Here is a 26,140-nt window from a genome sequence, read left to right as displayed (position 1 = left end):
GCACTAATAGTTATATGCACACGTGACACATCTGTAACGTACGGGGAAAATTAGCTTTATTTTTCATTCAAATATGACGATGAGGACCCCAACGATTGGCCTTCCTTTCCTTCTCAAACAAATTGCATCTTTAACAGCTCAAGTTTCACAATTTTCACAGACCCCGTTAAAATAAAAGACTCAAAATGCAGGGCTAAAAGCCCCGGACTGGGAGGTGGGGAAGGGGGGGCACCAGAGGGAGACTGGCACAGAGATTCACCCTTTTCTCGACTAATTTGTTCTAGGCCTATATTACTTTTGTATTGCTTTTGTATATTAACATGCTTTTAGAAATATTTTATTTGTTATTTATACTAGTAGCCTATCGTGATGATTTTTTCACGACCCAGATTTTTTGGTGCCCCCCAAGCACTTGGTGCCCTACGCGCAGTGCGTGATGTGGGTGTGCGGAGTGCCGGCCCTGTCCATGGAACCAGGGAAGGTTGCTCAGGAGTGAGTGGTCGAGAGGAAGTCCGACATCACTATCCCATATGGCCCACCGGAGACCCTGAGTTCGGTTGGGAACCGCCGTCTCACCAGTGTGGACAGAGAGGGGAAAGGAGGCACAAGTCTGCCAAGCCAGCGCCACTGCACAAGATGGAGGCCAGTCCAGTGCCGCTGCACAAGATGACCGCTACCCCACAGCACAAAGTGGTCACCAGCCCAGCGCCACGGTGCAAGATGGCTGCCAGCTCAGCGCCAATGGCCAAGATGGCCGCTGAGACAATTTTGGATTATTTCTCCATGCTGTCAAAGATCCTAGAGATTCCCAAAACTGTTCACGTCACATCTAGTGAGCCAGTACCACAGTACAAGATGATCACCAACCCAGCGACACTGCACAAGATGGACGCCAGCCCGGAGCCACTGCAGAGGATGGCAGCTACAGTGGGCTTTCCTGAGTTGAGTCAGGTTCCCGTTGACCCTCCAGAGTTGAGTCAGGTTCCGATTGACCTGCCAGAGTCGAGTCAGGTGCCCGTTGACTTTCCAGAGTTGAGTCAGGTTCCGGTTGACCATCCAGAGTCGACTCATGTTCCAGTTGATTCCTGTTGACCTTCCAGAGTCAGGGTTAGTCACCATTGACCTTCCAGAGTCAGGGCTAGTTCCTGTTGACCTTCCAGAGTCGAGTCAGGTGCCCGTTGAATTTTCAGAGTTGAGTCAGGTCCCGGTTGACCCTCCAGAGTCGAGTCAGGTGCTCATGGACCCTCCAGAGTCAGGGTTAGTCACCGTTGACCCTCCAGAGTCAGGGTTAGTCACTGTCGACCTTCCAGAGTCAGGGCTAGTCACCGTTGACCTTCCAGAGTCAGGGCTAGTTACCATGGACTTTCCAGAGTCAAGGCTGGTCACTGTTGACCTTCCTGAGTCAAATAAAGTCACTGGTGATCTTCATGAACAAAGGCAAGTCACCACTGATCTTTATGAACAAAGGCAAGTCCCCATTGATCTTCATGAACAAATACAAGTCACCAATGATCTTCATGAACAAATGCAAGTCACCAATAATCTTCATGAGCAGAGTCAAGTCAGCACTGATCTTCTGGAATCCAGAAGAAACACCGTGGGATTACCAGAGTTTCGTCACTTCTCGGTGGAACTACTCGAGCCACTCCATGGTTCTGATGAACTACCAGAGTCTCTCCTCGTCTCTGTGGAACTTCCAGATTCTCTTTGAGCACCCGACTGTTCCTGTTGTGGCCACGGATGCTACCCCTAACATGTTCATGTCTTATGTTGCAGACTTGCCCAACCAGACTTGTCCTCCCGTTCCGCCTTGACCACATGGTTGTGGTGGTCTTCTGCTCCACCCTGGGGGACTCCGGCCTCGACCACAAGGATGTGGTGGTCTTCTGTTCTGCCCTGGGGGGCATCAGTCCTGACCAAACGGAGGTGGTGGTCTTCTGCTCCGCCCTGGTGGGCGTCACGTGATGTCCTTCATGTACTTACGTTTTTTTTTTTTTTCTGTCTCCTCCTATTGACCTGGCCCTCCGTCCCTCCCCCTGACCCTCCGCCGGTCCACATCCCTCCTGGGTTTCTAGTCTGTGTCTGTCATTCCGTTTCCCTCTAGGACCTGGCCCTCCATCCCTCCCCCTGATCCTCCGCCGGTCCACCACCTCCTGGACTCCTTGTTTTGTGTTGCACTTCTCTTGTCTCGGTTTCCCCATTTTACCTGGTTGTCTTGTCTCTGTTTCCCCATTTTACCTGGTTGTCTTGTCTCTGTTTCCCCATTCTACCTGGTTGTCTTGTCTCTGTTTCCCCATTCTAACTGGTCCTCTTGTCCATGTTTCCCCCATTTTACCTGGCCCTCCATCCCTCCCCCTAGTCCTCCGCCACTCCACCTCCCTCTTGGTCTCTTTGTTTGTTTGGTTTTCCCTTGGGTTCGGGTGGAGCATCTGGCAGCTGCTCCGTGGAGGAGGGGGTAATGTCACACTGTCTAGTCTCTGTTTCCCTGGGTGTCCACTAGTGGGCTCACTTCCCCTTAGGCACTTCACCATAGGCACAAGAATTCCTCTAGTCTGGTCTTGTCTTCACAGTAATTGCACTCCAGCTGATTGCACCAGGTGCAGGCAATCTATTGTCATTAGCCTCCTTATAAATACCAGTCTTTCCCTGTTGTTTGTAAGGAGTCCTTACCATTCGTATACCAGCTTTCTCGTATTCCGAGTTCTTTCCTCATTTTCTCGTCCTCCGAGTTCCCATTCCTTCCCTTTCGTGTTCCCTTCCTTGTTTGTTTATTTTGTTTGTTTTGGATTGCTGTATTGGTTTTTACCCTGGCTTATGTTTGACCAAGGTTTGGGTTACCCTATACAATAAACATCTGCGATTGGATCTCTCGCTCTCCTTGTGTTTTCACTGGTCGCAAATCGTCACAGTATATGCCATCCATGGTAATATTTTTGTATTTCATGACATTTTTATTGCCATTTGCAAAGTAAAGTCTGAAAAAAAAGTTCAGTGTAGAAAGTTTTTTGTATTTGTTTTGAAATGTTAAGCAATAGTTGCATCATCTTTGATCAAAAGTTAAATGTTTTATATTCTGCCAAACTTCACCTGTTAATTAGCAGCAATTCAATCAATCAATCAATCACCTTTATTTATATAGTGCTTTAAACAAAATACATTGCGCCAAAGCACTGAACAACATTCATTTGGAAAACAGTGTCTCAATAATGCAAAATGATAGTTAAAGGCAGTTCATCATTGAATTCATTGATGTCATCTCTGTTCAGTTGAAATAGTGTCTGTTTATGTTTAATTTAAGCAATTAAAATAGATCACTAATTATGTGTTTGTACACAGGAGACATGTACCAACAACTATGACACCTGAAAGACTGCATGCAAACTCAATTTGTAATATACACAACTTCTGATTTATTTATAAACGAGCAAGAAACAGTAAACTTGTTATAACTTGCACTGCTGTCTGTTGCACACTGAAATATTTTCTATGCACTTTACTGTCCATTGCACTAGTGTAAATGATGTTCATGTGTTCATAGTGTTCTGCCTATAGTGCAAATACACTTTTACATAACCCATCTGTATATGAATGAAACAAATTTGACTAGTGGACCTAAGCCTTCTGTTGCTGATGTGCTCAATATTATTCGGTCATATCAAATAATATTTTGGACTTGAACAAGACTTTAGATTGTACCACTCAAATCAAAAATGTTTTTTCCCTTACAAAACATGTTTTATGGTGGTCCCTGAATGTTTTTTGTTTAATGTTTCTTGTTGCTAAAGTATATATATATACATATATTTATGTGTTGGATGTCCAAAGGAAGACATCGTTTTCACAGTTCAACTGACCCTACAAGCTACTGTATTGTCCAGAAAATGAATAACAGCTTGCAAGTGTTACATCAGTGTCAGTGTTACAACTGTCAGTCAGAATGATCTCAGGAGATTTTTGAATATATATATATATTTGAATTCAATGACAAGGATATCCAGTGTATAGAGTAAATGTGCAGTAGGACAGCATAATAGGTCTTTGTATTTACAGTTTAATTCAAAGTAGGTCACAGACAATGAAGTCACAGTCATTTTTTACTCTGACTTTGTGGGTTTATTTGATGTTATGAATTTATGCTATAGGTAATAGACAGTGTTGTGTATTCATTGTATTTATACAAATGTATTTCTTATGTTTTTGTGGTCATTTCTATTTGCAGCTTGGACAAAACACCAAACGCAAAGCTGCCATGAGTTCTGTAAGTCAAAGCTTTTCTGAAAATAACTCCATTGTTTATCCTGAATACTTTTTCATCATTGGACTTTCAGGTATACCATACAGCACTTATTACTATATTTTCTTATTTTTCATTTATATCTTTGCTGTAATTGAGAACTCTGTAGTCCTTTTTATTATAGCTGTTGACCGGAACCTGCACAGTCCAAAGTACATTGGTGTGTTTTACTTGGCCTTGGCTGACTTTGGTGAAACTAACGCACTGATTCCTAACATGATGAAGATTTTTGTTTTTGACTCACAGTACATCTCCTATAATGCTTGTTTGGCAAACATGTTTTTTGTTCACTTCTTTAGTACTATGCAGAGCCTCACTCTTGTTGTTCTGGCTTATGATCGCTTCATTGCAATTTGTTTGCCATTAAGATATCACGCCATAGTGAATAATACTGTCATGACTGTAGTGTTTGTAGGATTATGGGTAATTAATGGTGGTGTGATTGCCTTTGCGGTGTCTTCGATCACGAGACTTTCATTCTGTAAATCCAACGCTGTAGCTAGTTATTATTGTGATCATGGACCAGTGTATAGGTTGGCATGTAATGATGTTAGCATTAATAATTTCATGGCTAAACTCTGCACAGCTTTATATGTTGTAGCACCATTGCTCGTTATAGTGCTTTCATATCTGGGAATTTTTCTTGCATTAAGTAAAATAACAACTTGGGAAAGACGTTTAAAAGCACTGAAGACCTGTGTTTCTCACTTGTTGTTAGTGGGATCATTTTTTCTCCCCATAATCTGCATATACATAACTGCATTCATCGTTTCTCTTACTCCCAATGCAAGGGTCATTAGCACATCTCTGGCATATGCTGTTCCACCAATGCTAAATCCCATTATTTATGTTTTAAATACATCTGAAATCAAAGACTTAATTAAAAAATACCTTAAAAAGAGATCAGCACAAATTGAGAGTGTTTCAAACTAACTATTTTCTTTATTAATTAAATTTTGGTGTAAAATAAATTTTAAAATACATAAAAAATAGCAAATCTATGGATTAAGAAGAAATCTGGGTTGCATTTTAACTATATATACTGGGTTATATACAATAAGGCTGTTCCACCGTGTATAACCGTATAAATGCTCTTATTTATTATTGTATTTTTCTATCTATTACATCTTATTTCATGTGCCTGTATTGTACTGTATGCATTCTTAATTACTAACCCAAAGACAAAACAAACAAGAACAAGCAAATTGCACGAGCAACTTGAATTACTTTGTGTGAGCAGTCATTACTACGATGAAATATGTGCATATTTCATGTTACCATTTCAAGTTTCATCCACCGAAATGCTGTTAATTGTTATGTTTGTTACATAATTCAAATAAGATTGTTTTAGAATGTATTCCTGTTTGAACATGCAATCCAGTGGTACATTTTCACATGAGCATGGTGATCTGAGATATACGCTGGGAAGGCTCTTTTACTGTCTCTCTGTTGCAGTGTCGCACATGGCATTTTTGTTTTGCTATCTCTGTCTTCACTTTACAATATAGAATAAAAACTGAACATGATCCAAGATATCAATTCATTTATGAAAACTTGAGGAATTTCACACAGAAGAATCTGAAATTACTCTTTTTCTTTGCTTACAATCCACAAATACTCAAAAATAGTCTATAATGTACAAATAAATATTTAGCCTGTTTCCAGTAAAGCATAACTATAGAATAAGGTACAGTATAGTGAAGTCGTTATCAGTGTTGGGCAAACACGTCACAATAATAATATTAGCCTACCATCTCGAGTAGTGTAACCAACTACTAATAATATTTCAGTGGTAATGTCTTTATCATCCATAAAATAGATTATTACAACCGTTTTGTTGTTTTTGCAGCAAACTAGCTTAGAAGATGGAAGAGCTGATATTAAGTGGCTTGAAATACTTCCATTTCCATACTTCCAATACTTTTGGTTGTAGAAAAGATAAGAACATCATTGTCAAATGTAAATTGTTGCTTTGATTTCAATGTAGATTTACAATTAACATTTGTGTAAATCAGTGGATCCCAGCCATTTCCACCACTCACTGTTAGAACAGATTAGATTAGATTCAACTTCATTGTCATTGCACATGTAAGGTGCAAGGCAACGAAATGCAGTTAGCATCTGACCAGAGCATCTGTGCAATAAGCAGTAAGGATATACAGTGTCTACAATGCATGGACACACTAAAAATGCTGTACTGCAGTTGTAACTGTCACTTAACATAAGGCTTAACATTAAATATGCTCCTGAGTCACTGTATTATATTGATAACATAAAAAAATGAATTGTGTGGCCTGATTTTAGACTAATGAACAAGATGTCTATCAAAACACACAAAAACTAAAATGGTGGTCAGAACATTTACTTCAACATACAAGTATTACAACATTTTGTTTTCTGCAATCTCTCAAGAGACGAAAAGGATATATTTGTATTACAAAACACAGATGTCAATGATCTATATGACATTAAAGAATAAAGGTGAGCATTTGCAGTCAAGTAATTTCACTCAAAGCAGCTCACAAGTGTTTAGACAGTCACTGTTATTGTCTAAAACTGTATACAGGTCTGGGATTCAAATATTTGCTGAAAGTTTAAATAAAGGTATATTTTCAACTTTTGAAAATGGTTGTTAAATGTTGACAATTTCAGGAGATGTCATTGTTCATTGCACATTCTAAAGTATATTGGTGTATTATTTGGCATTATCCCAAATCTTCTCTCATTACCGGCACACCTGGTTTAAAAAAAGAACTGTTACACTGATTATTACTTGCAGTACTGTATTTACATCCAGGATACTGAAATGATCCATTTGCATTCTGTAATATTTTTTGTGCACTTTTTTTAAAATCTCCATTGCACTAGTGTTTTGTACAGCTTAATCTATCACTTATATACAGTATATTCTACATCATATACCTATATTTGTAAATGATGTTCATCATAAGTTCATAGTTTCGGCTTATAGTGTACATACACTTATTATATAATCCATCTGTATAGTATGTTCATAGAACATCTATCTGTATTTCATGCTGATAGTATTTAAAAATCTGTAAATTATATCCATAGCACTTAGATCCTAAATGGATTTCATTGCCTTGTACCTTAAATGTGCTATGACAATAAAGTTTAGTCTAATCTAATCTAATCATCTAGACATGCCAAGTATCCAAAAATATGCACAATAGATACATGTGCACAAATCAACATACAATCAAAATGCACTTTTTAACTTACAATCCACCATTACAAAGTAGCCTATACTATACAGTAAATAATAATATCATGTGTTCAGTGTTTTTAGTAGTATGGACCTTCAGTGCTTCCAACAAAACAGTTATTATTGTGTTCAATGGCCAGTGTACAAATTGGCATGCAATGGCAATCCAATGGCAATGGAAAATTTCAGCGTAGTCCCATACATTTTTGAACCATTGATCTTTAAAGTCCAGTCATATATTGACATTTTTCTCACTTTAATCAAAATTACAATTTAGGAAGCACATTTAAAACTGCTGAAGAAATGTTTCGTCTTTCTCTTTCACTGTCATTAAGTGTGTACATTCAAGTAAATGTATTTGATGAAACTCTGTCCTTGGTGTGAACCAGCCTTACATGAGGTTGTCACATTGAGTTCGTCATTACTGTAAGGTTAAGGTTTAGAGTATCTTGTTAATTATCTGGTCTAATTAAGTTCCTGTCTGTTTTGTATTAGTTCGTCAGGTATCGTCAATGTATATGCGTGTTTCATGCCCTCCTTGTGTGGATTATATTAAAGAATATTAAACTTTTACCTTTATCTTTGTGCATGTTCATCTACATCTGCAAAGTGTGATGATGTCTGCTTGATGGAGGGGCTCTGGTGTGTTTGAATGACAATATTTGCTTCGTTATGCCCTGAGGAGATCCATGCTGGACCCTGAAGGATTACAATGGATTTGCGCTGTGGGTCAGTGGATCCACACTCACAGTGGACAAAGTGGGTGTTGACTGCAATATTAATGTCCAGCCACACCTTGCAGACATCTCGCAGCCAGACCCAGAGCCCAGCCAAACATCACCCCTCTGTGCGGCGCATCAGCCAAAGCCAGAGCATGTGAGCGGAGCGGGAGCAGAGTGGTAATATTTCCTTAAGAGCAAAGAGTGCCTTTCTGAAGATTCTGCTCGCTCAATACACTCAGTGCCGCTCGGTCAACCCAGTTCATAATCCAAGCGTTCTTTAAGTGCATGAGTGTTTGATTGTACAACAACGGCAGGTATTTTCACGGAAATAAAGTGAACGAAAATCAAATACTGTACATTTTTCAGTTTTTTAATTTTTGGTATTTTTGCAGGGATTAGATTAATACATTTAATCATTTTAATTAATGCAAAATAATATAAGAAAAGTATGTAAGAATTGCTATTTATCAGTTTTCCAAGCATTTTCCAAAAATTTCGGTACAAACAGTAAACAATTAGGACTACTAGAAAAATTTATGTCGGAGCTGAAACTGAGCGGGAATTAGTTTACCACTCCGCTTCGCTCACATGCTCTGGCCAGAGCACACCGCAGATGGAGAGCCAAAGCCTGCCATGACTGAGGAGCCATCGCCAAATAGAGTAGTGACAGAGCTGAAGATCGCCCCGGAGCCGGAGCCTCACGTTATGTCTGACCAGGTGTAAGAGCCGGAAATGGAGCCTGCCGCTGAGGATGTCGCAGTGGAGTGTGGGTGCATGGAGGAAAGCACCTCCCCACTACACAACCACTGAAGGTGAGCAAAGGCTAAATTCAGAGGGAATTATGGATACATTTGTGGACATATCCGTTCTTCTCCCATCTCATTCTAAACTCTCTGCCTCTGCTGTTACAGGAGGTCATTTTTTTAACTGTCTGTCTGCAATGAATTATCCAGCTGTCATGTAATGACCATGGAGGTTGTTCCCCTGTCAGTGCCATGCTAGGGGATCACTTATCCTCGTATCCAGCCTCAAGCCTTTGAGTCCCAGACTCCGCCAAGTCCCTGTGACCAAGTGGATCCACCATGGCTCCTAACTCCCTCCTCTCTGTTGTGGCACGTTAGTCCACCTACTCCAGTGGGCTCCCTTGTCCTGTCTTTGACCTGTCCTCGCCTCTGGGACTACACTTCTTTGGCCTCTGGATTCAAACTTGGGGTGAGTGAAGCGCAACCGTGTTCATATTGGTGTGCAGTAGCCTATTACTTTTTAAACCAGCTCCACTTTGGATTGCTTTTGTAAAGATTTCAGATGATGTTAACACTTGAGAAAACCTCAGATAACAGCAACTTTGGATCATGTAAAAATAATATCCTTATATTAACATCATCATTATGCTCATTCTCAACTTATAAATGTTGCCACATTCATTATGTCTGCTTACCTGACGTTAACTAATTATATAATGTATTATATTACAGTACTGACATTACTGTGATATACTCTGTCTGTTTACGGAAAGCATTATGAATTAAACATAAACTAACAAAGTAGATATTTTACAGACATCCATACGAACTACTGGCCAAAACATGTACTGCAGAATTACATCACTGTTTTCTGACAGCTCTCAAGAGATGAATCAGAAGATATATTTGGATCAGTAATGCAGATACACAGTGATCTTTGCTGCATCAGAGAACAGAGACAGTTGTTGACTGCTGAGTAATTGAAGGTAGTTACTGAGTTACTAAAGCTTTATCTTTCTATATACAGGTGACTCAGATGTTATGCAACAAATGTATTTAGGTATATTTTGGTTTAAAAAAAGAACTGTTACACTGATTATTACTTGCAGTACTGTATTTACATCCAGGATACTGAAATGATCCATTTGCATTCTGTAATATTTTTTGTGCACTTTTTTTAAAATCTCCATTGCACTAGTGTTTTGTACAGCTTAATCTATCACTTATATACAGTATATTCTACATCATATACCTATATTTGTAAATGATGTTCATCATAAGTTCATAGTTTCGGCTTATAGTGTACATACACTTATTATATAATCCATCTGTATAGTATGTTCATAGAACATCTATCTGTATTTCATGCTGATAGTATTTAAAAATCTGTAAATTATATCCATAGCACTTAGATCCTAAATGGATTTCATTGCCTTGTACCTTAAATGTGCTATGACAATAAAGTTTAGTCTAATCTAATCTAATCATCTAGACATGCCAAGTATCCAAAAATATGCACAATAGATACATGTGCACAAATCAACATACAATCAAAATGCACTTTTTAACTTACAATCCACCATTACAAAGTAGCCTATACTATACAGTAAATAATAATATCATGTGTTCAGTGTTTTTAGTAGTATGGACCTTCAGTGCTTCCAACAAAACAGTTATTATTGTGTTCAATGGCCAGTGTACAAATTGGCATGCAATGGCAATCCAATGGCAATGGAAAATCTCAGCGTAGTCCCATACATTTTTGAACCATTGATCTTTAAAGTCCAGTCATATATTGACATTTTTCTCACTTTAATCAAAATTACAATTTAGGAAGCACATTTAAAACTGCTGAAGAAATGTTTCGTCTTTCTCTTTCACTGTCATTAAGTGTGTACATTCAAGTAAATGTATTTGATGAAACTCTGTCCTTGGTGTGAACCAGCCTTACATGAGGTTGTCACATTGAGTTCGTCATTACTGTAAGGTTAAGGTTTAGAGTATCTTGTTAATTATCTGGTCTAATTAAGTTCCTGTCTGTTTTGTATTAGTTCGTCAGGTATCGTCAATGTATATGCGTGTTTCATGCCCTCCTTGTGTGGATTATATTAAAGAATATTAAACTTTTACCTTTATCTTTGTGCATGTTCATCTACATCTGCAAAGTGTGATGATGTCTGCTTGATGGAGGGGCTCTGGTGTGTTTGAATGACAATATTTGCTTCGTTATGCCCTGAGGAGATCCATGCTGGACCCTGAAGGATTACAATGGATTTGCGCTGTGGGTCAGTGGATCCACACTCACAGTGGACAAAGTGGGTGTTGACTGCAATATTAATGTCCAGCCACACCTTGCAGACATCTCGCAGCCAGACCCAGAGCCCAGCCAAACATCACCCCTCTGTGCGGCGCATCAGCCAAAGCCAGAGCATGTGAGCGGAGCGGGAGCAGAGTGGTAATATTTCCTTAAGAGCAAAGAGTGCCTTTCTGAAGATTCTGCTCGCTCAATACACTCAGTGCCGCTCGCTCAACCCAGTTCATAATCCAAGCGTTCTTTAAGTGCATGAGTGTTTGATTGTACAACAACGGCAGGTATTTTCACGGAAATAAAGTGAACGAAAATCAAATACTGTACATTTTTCAGTTTTTTAATTTTTGGTATTTTTGCAGGGATTAGATTAATACATTTAATCATTTTAATTAATGCAAAATAATATAAGAAAAGTATGTAAGAATTGCTATTTATCAGTTTTCCAAGCATTTTCCAAAAATTTCGGTACAAACAGTAAACAATTAGGACTACTAGAAAAATTTATGTCGGAGCTGAAACTGAGCGGGAATTAGTTTACCACTCCGCTTCGCTCACATGCTCTGGCCAGAGCACACCGCAGATGGAGAGCCAAAGCCTGCCATGACTGAGGAGCCATCGCCAAATAGAGTAGTGACAGAGCTGAAGATCGCCCCGGAGCCGGAGCCTCACGTTATGTCTGACCAGGTGTAAGAGCCGGAAATGGAGCCTGCCGCTGAGGATGTCGCAGTGGAGTGTGGGTGCATGGAGGAAAGCACCTCCCCACTACACAACCACTGAAGGTGAGCAAAGGCTAAATTCAGAGGGAATTATGGATACATTTGTTCTCCCATCTCATTCTAAACTCTCTGCCTCTCCTGTTACAGGAGGTCATTTTTTTAACTGTCTGTCTGCAATGAATCATCCAGCTGTCATGTAATGACCATGGAGGTTGTTCCCCTGTCAGTGCCATGCTAGGGGATCACTTATCCTCGTATCCAGCCTCAAGCCTTTGAGTCCCAGACTCCGCCAAGTCCCTGTGACCAAGTGGATCCACCATGGCTCCTAACTCCCTCCTCTCTGTTGTGGCACGTTAGTCCACCTACTCCAGTGGGCTCCCTTGTCCTGTCTTTGACCTGTCCTCGCCTCTGGGACTACACTTCTTTGGCCTCTGGATTCAAACTTGGGGTGAGTGAAGCGCAACCGTGTTCATATTGGTGTGCAGCCTATTACTTTTTAAACCAGCTCCACTTTGGATTGCTTTTGTAAAGATTTCAGATGATGTTAACACTTGAGAAAACCTCAGATAACAGCAACTTTGGATCATGTAAAAATAATATCCTTATATTAACATTATCATTATGCTCATTCTCAACTTATAAATGTTGCCACATTCATTATGTCTGCTTACCTGACGTTAACTAATTATATAATGTATTATATTACAGTACTGACATTACTGTGATATACTCTGTCTGTTTACGGAAAGCATTATGAATTAAACATAAACTAACAAAGTAGATATTTTACAGACATCCATACGAATTACTGGCCAAAACATGTACTGCAGAATTACATCACTGTTTTCTGACAGCTCTCAAGAGATGAATCAGAAGATATATTTGGATCAGTAATGCAGATACACAGTGATCTTTGCTGCATGAGAGAACAGAGACAGTTGTTGACTGCTGAGTAATTGAAGGTAGTTACTGAGTTACTAAAGCTTTATCTTTCTATATACAGGTGACTCAGATGTTATGCAAACAATGTATTTAGGTATATTTTGAGCATTTGAAAATACTTTTTAAAAGTGTGAAATGACAATTCTGTGATTTCCCTAAACTTATTATATCTTTGTGGAAATTTGTATTTTGTGCAAAACACCATGAGTTCTTTAAATGCAAGTTTTTCTCAGAATATTTCCATTGTTCATCCTGAATACTTTTTCATCCTTGGACTTTCAGGTATACCTTACAGCAATTATTATTATGTATTCTTATTTATGATTTATGTTATTACTGTAATTGGGAACTCTATAGTCCTTTTCATTATTGCTCTTGACCGGAATCTGCACAGTCCGAAGTACATTGGTGTGTTTAACTTGGCCTTGGCTGATATTGGTGAAACTAATGCACTGATTCCTAACATGATGAAGACTTTGCTGTTTGACTCACGGTACATCTCCTACAATGCTTGTTTGGCAAACATGTTTTTTGTGTTCCTCTTCAGTTCTATGCAAAGTCTCACTCTTGTTGTTCTGGCATATGATCGTTTAATTGCAATTTGTTTGCCATTAAGATACCATGTTATTGTGAACAATAGCAATATGTGTTTTGTTTTCTCAGCAATATGGGTGTTTAATTCTGTTATTGTCGCCTCAATGGTGTCTTTGATCACCCACATTTCATTCTGTAAGTCCAATGTGATACTGAGTTATTTTTGTGATCATGGACCAGTGTATAGATTGGCATGTAGTGATAATTACATTAATAAGATTATGGGATATCTGTATACAACTTTATACCTTATAGCACCAATGCTCGTAATAGGCCTATCATATTTGGGCATTTTTTTTGTTGTGAGGAAAATAAGAACTTGGGAAGGACGCATAAAAGCTGTAAAAACCTGTGTTTCTCACCTGTTGTTGGTAGCAATATATTTCCTCCCAATATTCTTTACATACCTTACTTCATTATTGCTTTATAGCACACCCAATTCAAGGGTCATCAGTACATCTCTGGCTTATGCTGTCCCAGCTATGTTAAATCCTATAATTTATGTTTTAAACACAGCTGAAATTAAAGACATAATTCGAAAAGCCATTAGAAACAGATCTGTGCCAATGGATAGAACTTCAAAATAATGTATTTTTATTATTATTTTTCTTTAATCATTGGGAATTAAATTACCCATGTGAAGATTGAGCGTTTTCAGGTCTCACAGAGATCTATATGAATGTACAGAAATTATGTCAATGAACAAAATCTTTTCAGACAACCTTTTGAAAGTACATTCCCATAACTAATTTTCTTTGTATTTCCTTCAATTCTGATTGAAATATGGGCATAAAATATATGCAACTGTACAGCAGTGCTATGCGATTTTGTTTTTTTATTTATTAATTAAATTGGTTTCAAATGACTCTGTTGTAATGCTTGTATTCTCAGTTACAGACTACAAGACAAAACAAACAGAAAAAAGTCAGCAGCAATTTGACTTTTTTTGAGCAATCATTACTGTTGACTTATTTCATGTTACTCCAAATTTGTACTGTCATGTTAAATGTTTTTTGCTTATCTTTACAAAACCGTTTGATAAAATTCTGGACTATATACAGAAAATAAGTTTTCCAAATATATTTCTTTTTTTGAATGTGAAATTTAGGTGTCTTTTTGGATGTGGGAATTTTTGTCTCAGGTTTGCTTATATGGCTCATTTTATTATGTATGAAGCTGTTTTCCTGTTTCTATACATAAATCCACCAACCAACCAACAAATCAATCAATCAACATGGAGTAAAACAGATTCTTTGTTGTTTACTTTTCAGGCTCAGGCAATTTCAGTAAGGGCCTAGACTGGTCAAATTACATAGGCTAATTATAAATAAAGGCCTGCAGCTTGAAGTCAAACGTAATAATGATAATGTACCTTCATATTTGCATTGAAAACAATATTAGAAAACAATGACTATTTTATGTTAATTATATTTAATGACAAAAATGTCACAATGATGGGTTTTAACCTCATAATCTCAGCTGCATAAATGCTATTCACTCTAGTCTTTCACTTCCATCTAGTGGCTACATTTTAGTAAGGGTATCCTATTTTGTTTAATTTTGTGTAAAACTGAATATCATGGTAAGCTTTCTAGTATTGCCTTACAGTTATCAGCATCACATAATATACTAACATTAATCCCATTAATCATTGAATTGCTGTAATATGATGATCCACAAATGAGAAAAAATAAGCAGCTGTATTACAGATAGTTTACGTTCTGGTAAAATAAGTCTGTCCAAACTTCTATAGTGGCCCCAACATTTACTACAACATACAAGTATTACATCACTGTGTTTGTCTGAAGGCTCTCAAGAGACGAATCAGAAGATATATTGAAATTCATTGACACAGACAATCAGACAATGCTCAGCGAGAGAGAAGGACACACAGTTGAGTAATTCAATTCAAAGCAGCTCAGAAAAAAATCAGATTCATTGTTTTCTCTGACTCTAAACCTTTAAAAACTTTTAAAACATTCATTAATCTGTGACTATGTGAAAATTGTATAAAGGTATTTTTCCAGTATCTGAAAATATCTGTTAAAAGTGTGTAATGACAATGTCAGTTTCATATTTTGCCTATGTCTTTGTGGTAATTTCTATTTCCAGCTCGTTCAAAACATCAAAAACAAAGCTGCAATGAATTCTTTAAATGCAAGTTTTTCTCAGAATATCACCATTGTTCACCCCAATTACTTTTTCATCATTGGACTTTCAGGTGTACCATATAGTAGTTATTACTATATTTTCTTATTTATTACATATTTTATTACTATAATTGGGAACTCTATAGTGCTTCTCATTATTGCTCTTGAACGAAGTCTGCATAGTCCAAAGTACATTGGTGTGTTTAACTTGGCTTTGGCTGATATTGGTGAAACTAATGCACTGATTCCTAACATGATGAAGACTTTTCTCTTTGACTCACAGTACATCTCCTACAATGCTTGTTTGGCTAACATGTTTTTTGTGTTCCTCTTCAGTACTATGCAAAGTTTCACTCTTGTGGTTCTGGCATATGATCGTTTCATTGCAATTTGTTTGCCATTAAGATACCATGCTCTTGTAAACAATACCAATATGACTTTAGTTCTCTCAGCAAAATGGGCATTTAATTCTTCTGTTGTGGCCTTGATGGTGTCTTTGATCACCCGACTTTCATTCTGTGAATCCACTGTGATACAGAGTTATTTTTGTGATCACGGACCAGTGTATAGGTTGGCATGTAATGACAATAGCGTTAATAGGTTTATGGGAACCTTCATCACAACATTATACCTTGTAATACCATTGACCATTATAATCCTGTCCTATCTAGGCATTTTTCTTGCTTTAAACAAAATTACAACTTGGGAAAGCCGTTTAAAAGCACTGAAGACCTGTGTTTCTCATCTGTTGGTAGTAGGGATATATTTCCTTCCCATATCCTGTGCATACATTGCTGCATTCATGCTTTCTCTTGCTCCCAATGCAAGGGTCATCAGTACGTCTCTGGCATATGCTGTTCCACCAATGTTAAATCCTATTATTTATGTCTTAAACACAGCTGAAATCAAAGATATAATGCGAAAAATGCTTAAAAACAGATCCACACCATCTGGAGACAACATTTCAAAATGATTGTAATTATTGTTTTTATTAACAGATAGCAGTTTAATTCAATTAGTAAAAGCAATTAACGATTAAGTAAAATCTTATTGTATTATTATTTGATAATATATATTTGAATTTGTAATCCAGGAGTCCATTTTAATGCATGTTGGTCTTACATCTGCTGATATGGCTCTTTGTGTTCTAATGCCTCTGCTGACGTTTGTTGTTTTATTCATCTGAACCAAGTTTCTGTATACAACTTCATAGGCCTATATTTGGGCTTTTTGTTTAATTGTAAGTTAAATAATAACTTCAGAAGGACACAATAAAAGCTGTAAAGACCTGTGTTTCTAACCTGTTGTTGGTAGCAATATATTTCCCTCCTATATTCTTTACATACCTTACCTTATTATTGCTTTATAGCATACCCAATTCAAGGGTCATCAGACATATTTCACAGGCTTGCTCAAGGGGAAAGCTAGGAGGGTGATCACTTTTTACTTCTGAATAACGTTGAAAGCACTTTGGGCACGTACTTGGTATAGCTCAAGCAGGATTCACTGACTGAGAGAGCATGTGTATCCCCAGCACAAGTAACATATCAAATGTTGAAAGTGAGACATTTTGAAATGTCATGGCAAATATTGGCTCATTTTGGAGGAAAGGCCGGAAAAGTTAAATGTACATACAAGGAACAGCTGGAGGACCAATTTGCAACTTATTAGGACAATTGGCAACATGATTGGGTATAAAAAGAGTCTCTCAGTGTGTCAGTGTCTCTCAGAAATCAAGATGGGCAGAGGATCACCAATTCCCCCAATGCTGCGGTGAAAAATAGTGAAGCAATATCAGAAAGGAGTTTCTCAGAGTAAAATTGCAAAGAGTTTGAAGTTATCATTATCTACAGTGCATAATATCATCCAAAAATTCTGAGAATATGGAACAATCTCGTTCCTTGTGTAAGGGTTAAGGCTGGAAAACCATAGTCAAGTCACCTTTATTTATACAGTATAGTGCTTTAAACAAAATACATTGCGTCAAAGCAACTGAACAACATTCATTAGGAAAATAGTGTGTCAATAATGCAAAATGATAGTTAAAGGCAGGGCATCATTGAATTCAGTGATTTCATCTCTGTTCAGTTAAAGGTGTCATGTGTAAAAATTGAGGTAAAAATAATAAAAAAATTACCTACACGCATCAAAAGAATGAGAAGAAATAAGGGCGATGATGTCATTAAAAAATTTCAAGTTATAGTGCTGTAGAGATATCAACCTTAATTAGCATTAGCATTACTAGCCACTGCCCGACAGGTGTCGTAATACCAGTTTTGGCCATGGGAGGCGGTATGTGGGCAACATAACCACCAGCCAACCTGCAATACACAAATAACTCGCACGGCTTGTGGGCGTACTTGAACCTGATGTCAATCGTGTGGAAAGTACAGCCCACTACTTAATTTCAGTTCAGGGAAGAGAGCGAAAGGATGGCTGAAGCCCTTGGCAAGAGTCCCCTACCACCACCACCCGCTACAGGGAAACAACTGCGCTCGGAATCCCAAATCAAATCCGATAAGAAAAGGAGCCGAACCAGAGTAAACATCGGCACTGCTTTCCATCACAGGAGACAACTGATGGACTTGAAAGAAATGAGGCTCAGCTCCGAACTTGCAACATTTCTTTTGGATTGGTAAGTAAGATGCTGTTAGTATTTCGCTATAAGTTTGTTTTATATGTTTGCGTATTTTTTTCGGGAAGTTATGACATAGAAATGTATCGAAGGCTGTTCGATAAATGTGCTAATGTTATCGATGGCTAACTGTAGCTGTGTTTGATAATTAGCTAGCTATAATTTACCCATTTTTTTATATCATAACTAACCTGCTCTGTCTAGTCTGTTGGTCTCTGTGTCCTCTTTGCTTCGTGGGTGAGAAAATTGATGTGTGGCGTGAAAGCGTGTGAAAAGAGTCAATTGCGTGTGTCTCATGGTGAATGCTTGAGAGTTGGCAGCTCTGGTTACGTTGGTTGGCGCTAGCTTGGTCAACATCAGCTGTCTGATGTTGACCAATGATGTTGACAGAATGCTGTCTGTCAAATTAATTTAATTCAAATAATGTGTATATACAACTCAAAATGTACTATGAACAAAATTAATATGAACATATTCACTGGTAAAGGTGAAGGCGAGTAGCTTGAAGATGTCATGTTTCAAAATTTGACTTTTTTCAATCAAGTCAACGATATCACTGTAGATGAAGTGACCCCAACTAAGCAAGCCAGAGGCGACAGCGGCAAGGAATCGAAACTCCATCGGTGACAGAATGGAGAAAAAAACCTTGGGAGAAACCAGGCTCAGTTGGGAGGCCAGTTCTCCTCTGACCAGACGAAACCAGTAGTTCAATTCCATGCTGCAGCAAAGTCAGATTGTGAAGAAGAATCATCTGTTTCCTGTGGTCTTGTCCTGGTGGTCCTCTGAGACAAGGTCTTTACAGGGGATATGTATCTGGGGCTCTAGTTGTCCTGGTCTCCGCTGTCTTTCAGGGCAGTAGAGGTCCTTTCTAGGTGTTGATCCATCTGGTCTGGATACGTACTGGATCCGGGTGACAGCAGTGACCCTCTGATCTGACTGGATCTGGTGGCTACGGTGACCTTGGAATAAGAGAGAAACAGACTAATATTAGCGTAGATGCCATTCTTCTAATGATGTAGCAAGTACATCGGGTGTTATGAGAAGTGTTCCCAGTTCCGGTTTACCTAATTAATACAGCCTAAAAATCCTTTAACGGATTTGGATATTAAAAGCATATTAGTATGTTATGTGTATGCCAGGTTAAAGAGATGGGTCTTAAATCTAGATTTAAACTACAAGAGTTTGTCTGCCTCCCGAACAATGTTAGGTAGGTAATTCCAGAGTTTAGGCGACAAATAGGAAAAGGAACTGCCGCCCGCAGTTGATTTTGATATTCTAGGTATTAACAAATTGCCTGAGTTTTGAGAACGTAGCGGACGTAGAGGATTATAATGTAAAAAGAGCTCATTCAAATACTGAGGTGCTAAACCATTCAGGGCTTTATAAGTAATAAAAAGCAATATTTTAAAATCTATACGATGTTTGATAGGGAGCCAGTGCAGTGTTGACAGGACCGGGCTAATATGGTCATACTTCCTTGTTCTAGTAAGAACTCTTGCTGCTGCATTTTGGACTAGCTGTAGTTTGTTTACTAAGCGTACAGAACAACCACCCAATTAATCATTACAATAATCTAACTTTGAGGTCATAAATGCATGGATTAACATTTCTGCATTTGACATTGTTTATTTTTTAGATGGAAAAATGCAGTTTTACAAATGCTAGAAACGTGGCTTTCTAAGGAAAGATTGCGATCAAATAGCACACCTAGATTCCTAACAGATGACGAAGAATTGACAGAGCAACCATCAAGTCTTAGACAGTGTTCTAGGTCATTACAAGCAGAGTTTTTAGGTCCTATAATTAACACCTTTGTTTTTTCAGAATTTAGCAGTAAGAACAATTAAGTACGATTTAAACCATTCTAATGCACTTCCATTAATGCCAACAAAGTGTTCAAGTCCATACTGGATGCCTGTGATCTTTGGGCCCTTAGATGGCACTGCATCACATACAGGAATGCTACTGTAATGGAAATCACAACATGGGCTCAGGAATACTTACAGAAAACATTGTCGGTGAACACAATCCATTGTGCCATCTGCCATTGCCGGCTAAAACTCTATAGGTAAAAAAAGAAGCCATATCTAAACATGATCCAGAAACGCAGGTGTTTTCTCTGGGCCAAGGCTCATTTAAAATGGACATGTGGCAAAGTGGAAAACGGTTTCTTTGATCAGACTAATCAAAATTTGAAGTTCTTTTTGGAAAACTGGGACGCCATGTCATCCGGACTAAAGAGGATAAGGACAATCCAAGTTGTTATCAGCGCTCAGTTCAGAAACCTGCATCTCTGATGGTATGGGGTTGCATGAGTGCATGTGGCATGGGCAGCTTACACATCTTTCCAACATGACAATGCCAGACCACATACTGGCTGCATAGAAGAAGGATCCGGGCACTGATATGGCCAGCCTGCAGTCCAGATCATTCACCCATAGAAAACATTTGGCGCATCATAAACAGGAAGATGCAATAAAGACCTAAGACAGTTGAGCAAATAGAAGCCTGTATTAAACAAGAATGGGACAACATTCCTATTCCTAAACTTGAGCAACTTGAGTCTCCTCAGTCCCCAGATGTTTGCAGACTGTTATAAAAAGAAGAGGGGATGCCACTCAGTGGTAAACATGGCCTTGTCCCAACTTTAGGAAGTCATGGCCTAATGGTTAAATAGTCAGACTTGCAATCGAAAGGTTGTGAGTTCGAGTCTTGGGCTGGCAGGAATTGTAGGTTGGGGGAGTGAATGTACGGTTCTCTCTCCACCTTCAATACCACAACTTAGGTGCCCTTGAGCAAGGCACGGAATCCCCAACTGCTCCCCGGGTACCGCAGCATAAATGGCTGCCCACTGCTCTGGGTTAATGTTCACAGTGTGTGTGTGCACTTTGGATGGGTTAAATCCAGAGCACAAATTCTGAATATGGGTTACCATACTTGGCTGAATGTCACGTCACTTTCACTTTTTTGACTTTTTTGAGATGTGTTAATGCCATGAAATTTAAAATCAACTTATTTTTCCCTTAAAATGATACATTTTCTCGGTTTAAACATTTGATATGTCATCTATGTTGTATTCTGAATACAAAATTGAAATTTCAAAAGTCCACATCATTGCATTAATATTTTATTCACAATTTGTACAGTGTCCCAATTTTTTTGGAATCTGGTTTGGAGATGGAGGGTTAAGCTGCTTCGTGCCATGGAGAAATTTAATCACTGATTTGGTTTTTGCTGACTGACTCCCTTTCAATACCATTTTGGAAGGCTGAAACTGCAGCTACTTTGCAGCTATAAGTGTGGAGTGAGTGCGGTCATAATCTTGTAAAAAGGGCAGAATGAATGAGATCAAGCAGGGTGCTAGATTGAACTGTTTGCCTAGGAGAGGAGATCCATCCTCAAAGGATTACGCCAGGGAGTGCTCAAAAACATTCCAGGAACCAGGCTGAGTAGGCCATTTCATCACAACCAGCAAAACTGGTTCTTCTGTCTGATTCTGCACAGTACCTGATGTAGGATGTTCATTGGAGAAAAAAGCATACTTGTGTACTCTCTGCCAAGAGTGGGCTGGGACAACAAGTGTTCTCCACTGATGCAAAAAGGTCCTCCGTTCATCCAAATACATTTCTAGATCATTTCCATGCTCCTCCGCTCATCCAAATACATTTCTAGATCATTTCCACAGTCTGGGGGTGGAGTCTCCACTCCCGCTGAACCACTCTTTGCATTGATTACAGGTCTACCCTGCAGTTCAGGTGGCCAGTGACATGGACAGCGCTAAACGACAATAGATGTTAATCCACAAATAACAACAGGCTAGTTGAGAGTGAGAGAAGTGAGGAAGAGTGGATGCCTCACTGGTGATTTATATACGCTACAACTGACACATTGTATAAATCTTGGGCATAAAACTCTCTTGTGCCAGTTGAACTGCCTTGAGTGCAGTGTATGTGCCATTTTTTTTCTTTGTTCAAAAATTCAAAAATGTCAAACTTTAGCGGAGTTGGAGCGTTAACGGTTTTTATTTACGTTACCAAACATTTGTTATAACTGTAGTAAATATAAGTAAGTTTAACGTTTAAATGCCAGTACAAATTACTACCATATTGATATTGTAAATTATACAAGTACAAATGGCTAGCTGAACCGGACCTGTCATTTAACAATTGTTAGCTTGTTTGTGTCAGCGGTATTTATAAATAACTAGTTAAGTTGACCAAGGTAATTTAACGGTACCATTCACAGCATTATTCAAATGGACCTTTTCACTGACGTAATGACGCAATTACGTACACTTGATAGCCTGTTCCATTTACGTTTTCTCCGAATGCTAAAGAGGAGCCTCGCCTAGCCTCTGAAGGAAGTGACTGGAAGGACCAGTCCTGCCAAGGAAGTATCCTTTACACTGAGAAACGCCTCATGTCTCTACTTGATTATTGATTAGTTCTCATGTGTGTCTCCTTAGCTCCCTCGTTTTGCCTGTCTTTATAAGCAATGTCCTTTTAGTTCAGTTTGGTCTAGTCTACCAGTTCCATACGTGTGTGTTACTTTAACTTTAAGTTTTTTAACTTTAATAATCCCTCAAATCATACACAGTGGATGCACAGAAATTGCCTCCTAAAGAAACACCAGCTTTGGTGTGAATTTTGTCTCTATTGTGATCATTTGCATTAGTATAAAGTTTAGATTTATTTTAATAAGACAATTTAACTGCCTTCAAATAGGATAAATGTTTTTTTAGAGATTAAACCCCACTTTTTTTTTTCTTTTTTTTTTTTACAGCTACCATTTATCGCTAGTATTTAAAATTAGTTTAATATGGTTTGTTCAGTAAAAAAATTTGGGGCTTTTTAATTAATTGCAATCTAATACTTTATACTTAAGTAGTCCAAAATAATCCCACCTTTTCGTATCCATTGCTGTAACACTACAGACATAAAGTTGGGGAACACAACTTTTATTAAAATAATATAAAATATTTATTTTAGCAATTTAATTAAACTGTTAAATGATGCTGTACATGCACTGATGCTGAACTGTACATGGTAATCTGCTCTTAATTTTCATTTGTTGACTGCAGTGTTAACATTTCAATTATAGGCCTAAAACCAATTGTAGGTTATAATGGACTGGTTTTAAAAGACACTTCATTTAAAAAAATAAATAAGAATAAGCTATAGCCTAAACTTAAATTATCCTCACTGTGCATCATTTATGCAGTGATGTGTTATGACATTATTGTGGAGCTTACCTCAGTGTTCGGTTTTCTAATAAGTTTTCTTTTGGGTTAGTTATATGATGCTATAAAAATGGTGTGTGGTGTCATGATTGTGAGCTTGCGATTGGGTCTGTGGGAGTCTGGGAGGAACTTTGATATCGTGGCCCCACATCATAATCACTACTTCGTAGACTCAGGCTCCAAATTAATCACTACTAGCAGACATTGGCTCCAAATGATCTCATTTTCATAAGATGACAGCACCCATATTATGATGCTAGGCTTTACTTTCCGATAAAGGAAGAAAGTGGACACACATTGTTCATAATTTTTTTTTTCACAGTCTATAATTCTAATCAAAATGACTGCTTCATGACCAATTTAAAAGTTTAATGTGACCACCACTAGGAGTGAAACGTGGCAATCATCCTCAAATGTAGGATTTTAACTTGAGGCTAGGATTGATCTGGATCTGGAACAACATATTTTAATCTATCACAAATAATTACACACACAATAAGGTTTTTCCATATTTATTTCCATATTTTTTTCAACATAGAATCTTGAGGCCACGACATAAGGATGTTAATTAATTACATAAGGACAAAATTAATTCATGGCAATGATTATCATGTCAATATTTAACATGTTGTTGTCCCCACAAGTTAATGCTGTGGACACAACAAAAATAAATTACGCAATCATGTCCCATTCCCCAGTCACCATAAGGTTCTTAAGCCTATAGAACCTTTTGCTCTGTAGTCTGTATTTGCTACTAATGGCTTAATTTTTGTATGTGCATGTTGAATAGTTTTGTGTAAAGCATTAAGATCAAAAACTTGACAATGTTGCACTGTAGCTATCAGGGCACATAATTAACTAGCATAAAGTTTATCTTTGAAGACTGTAGCAGCAACTATACTATAACATACATACAAGGATTACATCATGTTTTCTGAAAGCCCTCAAGAGATGAATCAGAAGATATTTTTGGATTGAGTGACAGCCAGACAATTATCTTTGTAGCATGAGAGAATAAGGATGAGCATTGGATTTTAAAAGCAGTAATTCAAAGCAGCGCACAAGTGTTTGGGCTGTCACAGTCAGTTTGCTTTATAGTGCTGAAGCTTTATGTATGTTTGTACAGGTCTGTATGTTTAATGTTATCTAGTAAGCAAATGCATACAACTGTAGATTTCTTGCATTTAAATATTGCTGTTAAAAGTGTGGAATAACTGTTTTGAATATTCTCTACATTTTTCTTGTGTCTTTTTTACATGGTAATTTCTATTTTCAGCTTGTGAAAAACAACTAATACAAAAGCTGCCATGAATTCTGTAAATGCAAGTTTATCCCAGAATATTTCCATTGTCCGTCCTCAATACTTTTTCATCATTGGACTTTCAGGTAAACCAAACAGCAGTTATTTCTATATATTCTTATTTCTTATTTATTTTATTACTATGATTGCAAACTCTATAGTCATTCTCCTTATAACTCTTGAACGAAGTCTGCACAGTCCAAAGTACATTGGTGTGTTTAACTTGGCCTTGGCTGATATTGGTGAAACTAATGCACTGATTCCTAACATGATGAAGACTTTTCTCTTTGACTCACAGTACATCTCCTACAATGCTTGTTTGGCTAACATGTTTTTTGTGTTCTTCTTTAGTAGTTTGCAAAGTGTCACTCTTGTTGTTCTGGCATATGATCGCTTCATTGCAATCTGTTTGCCATTAAGATATCATGTCATAGTGAACAATACTACTATGTTTTTAGTTTTCCCTGCAATATGGGCATTTAATTCTTCTTTGGTGGCCTTGATGGTGTCTTTGATCACTCGAATTTCATTCTGTGAATCCACTGTGATACAGAGTTATTTTTGTGATCATGGACCAGTGTATAGATTGGCATGTAATGACTATAACATTAATAAGTCAGTGGGATTTGTCATCACATCTTCATTCCTTATTGCACCAATGATCATTATATTCCTGTCATATCTGAGCATTTTTCTTGCTTTAAGCAAAATTACAACTTGGGAAAGACGTTTGAAAGCTCTGAAGACCTGTGTTTCTCACCTGTTATTAGTAGGAATATATTTCTTCCCCATATGCTTCACATACCTTGCCCAGCTCTTGCTTTCTCTCACACCCAATGCAAGGGTCATCAGTACATCTCTGGCATATGTTGTTCCACCAATGCTAAATCCTATTATTTATGTTTTAAACACAGCTGAAATCAAAAACTTATTAAGGAAAATGCTTAGCAACAAATCTGCATCAATTAGAGAAAACATTTCAAAATGACTGCAGTTATTGTATGTGCTTTTTCATTTGTAATATATATCATAGATGAAGTGTCATCATCACCACTGGGACTTAATATTTGAATTGATGAACAGCAGTGATATGCTACTTATTTACCGTACTTTATTTATGAATGCATCTGATGTCGCAAGTAAATGTACAGCTTGTGTTCTTACTCACCTTAAGACAAAACAACCGAAAAGGCAGAATATTTTAACAAGTAATTTGTGAAAAGATTATGACTACTATGTTCATTTGTTTCATTATATTACATTTTAAT

At 37.9% G+C, this 26,140-nt stretch overlaps 4 protein-coding genes across 4 annotated transcripts; all 4 read left to right on the top strand.

The window, feature by feature from the left end:
• Positions 1-4,219: 4,219 nt before the first annotated feature.
• Positions 4,220-5,227, top strand: LOC113115513 (olfactory receptor 52E8-like). Its single transcript, XM_026283102.1, has one exon. The coding sequence runs from the start codon at positions 4,250-4,252 to the stop codon at positions 5,225-5,227; it is 978 nt and encodes a 325-aa protein (XP_026138887.1). The 5' UTR covers positions 4,220-4,249.
• A 7,930-nt stretch (positions 5,228-13,157) lies between these two features.
• LOC113115512 (olfactory receptor 1500-like) lies at positions 13,158-14,135 on the top strand. The gene has a single exon (XM_026283101.1). The coding sequence runs from the start codon at positions 13,158-13,160 to the stop codon at positions 14,133-14,135; it is 978 nt and encodes a 325-aa protein (XP_026138886.1).
• A 1,528-nt stretch (positions 14,136-15,663) lies between these two features.
• On the top strand, positions 15,664-16,671 carry LOC113115510 (olfactory receptor 1M1-like). Its single transcript, XM_026283100.1, has one exon. It carries the CDS (start codon positions 15,691-15,693, stop codon positions 16,669-16,671), a length of 981 nt encoding a protein of 326 aa, XP_026138885.1. The 5' UTR covers positions 15,664-15,690.
• An 8,202-nt stretch (positions 16,672-24,873) lies between these two features.
• On the top strand, positions 24,874-25,860 carry LOC113115509 (olfactory receptor 1M1-like). The gene has a single exon (XM_026283099.1). It carries the CDS (start codon positions 24,880-24,882, stop codon positions 25,858-25,860), a length of 981 nt encoding a protein of 326 aa, XP_026138884.1. The 5' UTR covers positions 24,874-24,879.
• Positions 25,861-26,140: the final 280 nt, after the last annotated feature.

This window comes from Carassius auratus, chromosome 15 (assembly GCF_003368295.1).
Source record: "Carassius auratus strain Wakin chromosome 15, ASM336829v1, whole genome shotgun sequence".
Lineage (NCBI taxonomy): Eukaryota > Metazoa > Chordata > Actinopteri > Cypriniformes > Cyprinidae > Carassius > Carassius auratus.
This window is presented reverse-complemented; position numbering and strand designations above follow the sequence as displayed.

What these genes read in the sequence shown, in the direction of transcription:
- LOC113115513 (XM_026283102.1), top strand. Translation starts at nt 4,250, where the DNA reads ATGAGTTCTGTAAGTCAAAGCTTTTCTGAAAATAACTCCATTGTTTAT.
- LOC113115512 (XM_026283101.1), top strand. Translation starts at nt 13,158, where the DNA reads ATGAGTTCTTTAAATGCAAGTTTTTCTCAGAATATTTCCATTGTTCAT.
- LOC113115510 (XM_026283100.1), top strand. Translation starts at nt 15,691, where the DNA reads ATGAATTCTTTAAATGCAAGTTTTTCTCAGAATATCACCATTGTTCAC.
- LOC113115509 (XM_026283099.1), top strand. Translation starts at nt 24,880, where the DNA reads ATGAATTCTGTAAATGCAAGTTTATCCCAGAATATTTCCATTGTCCGT.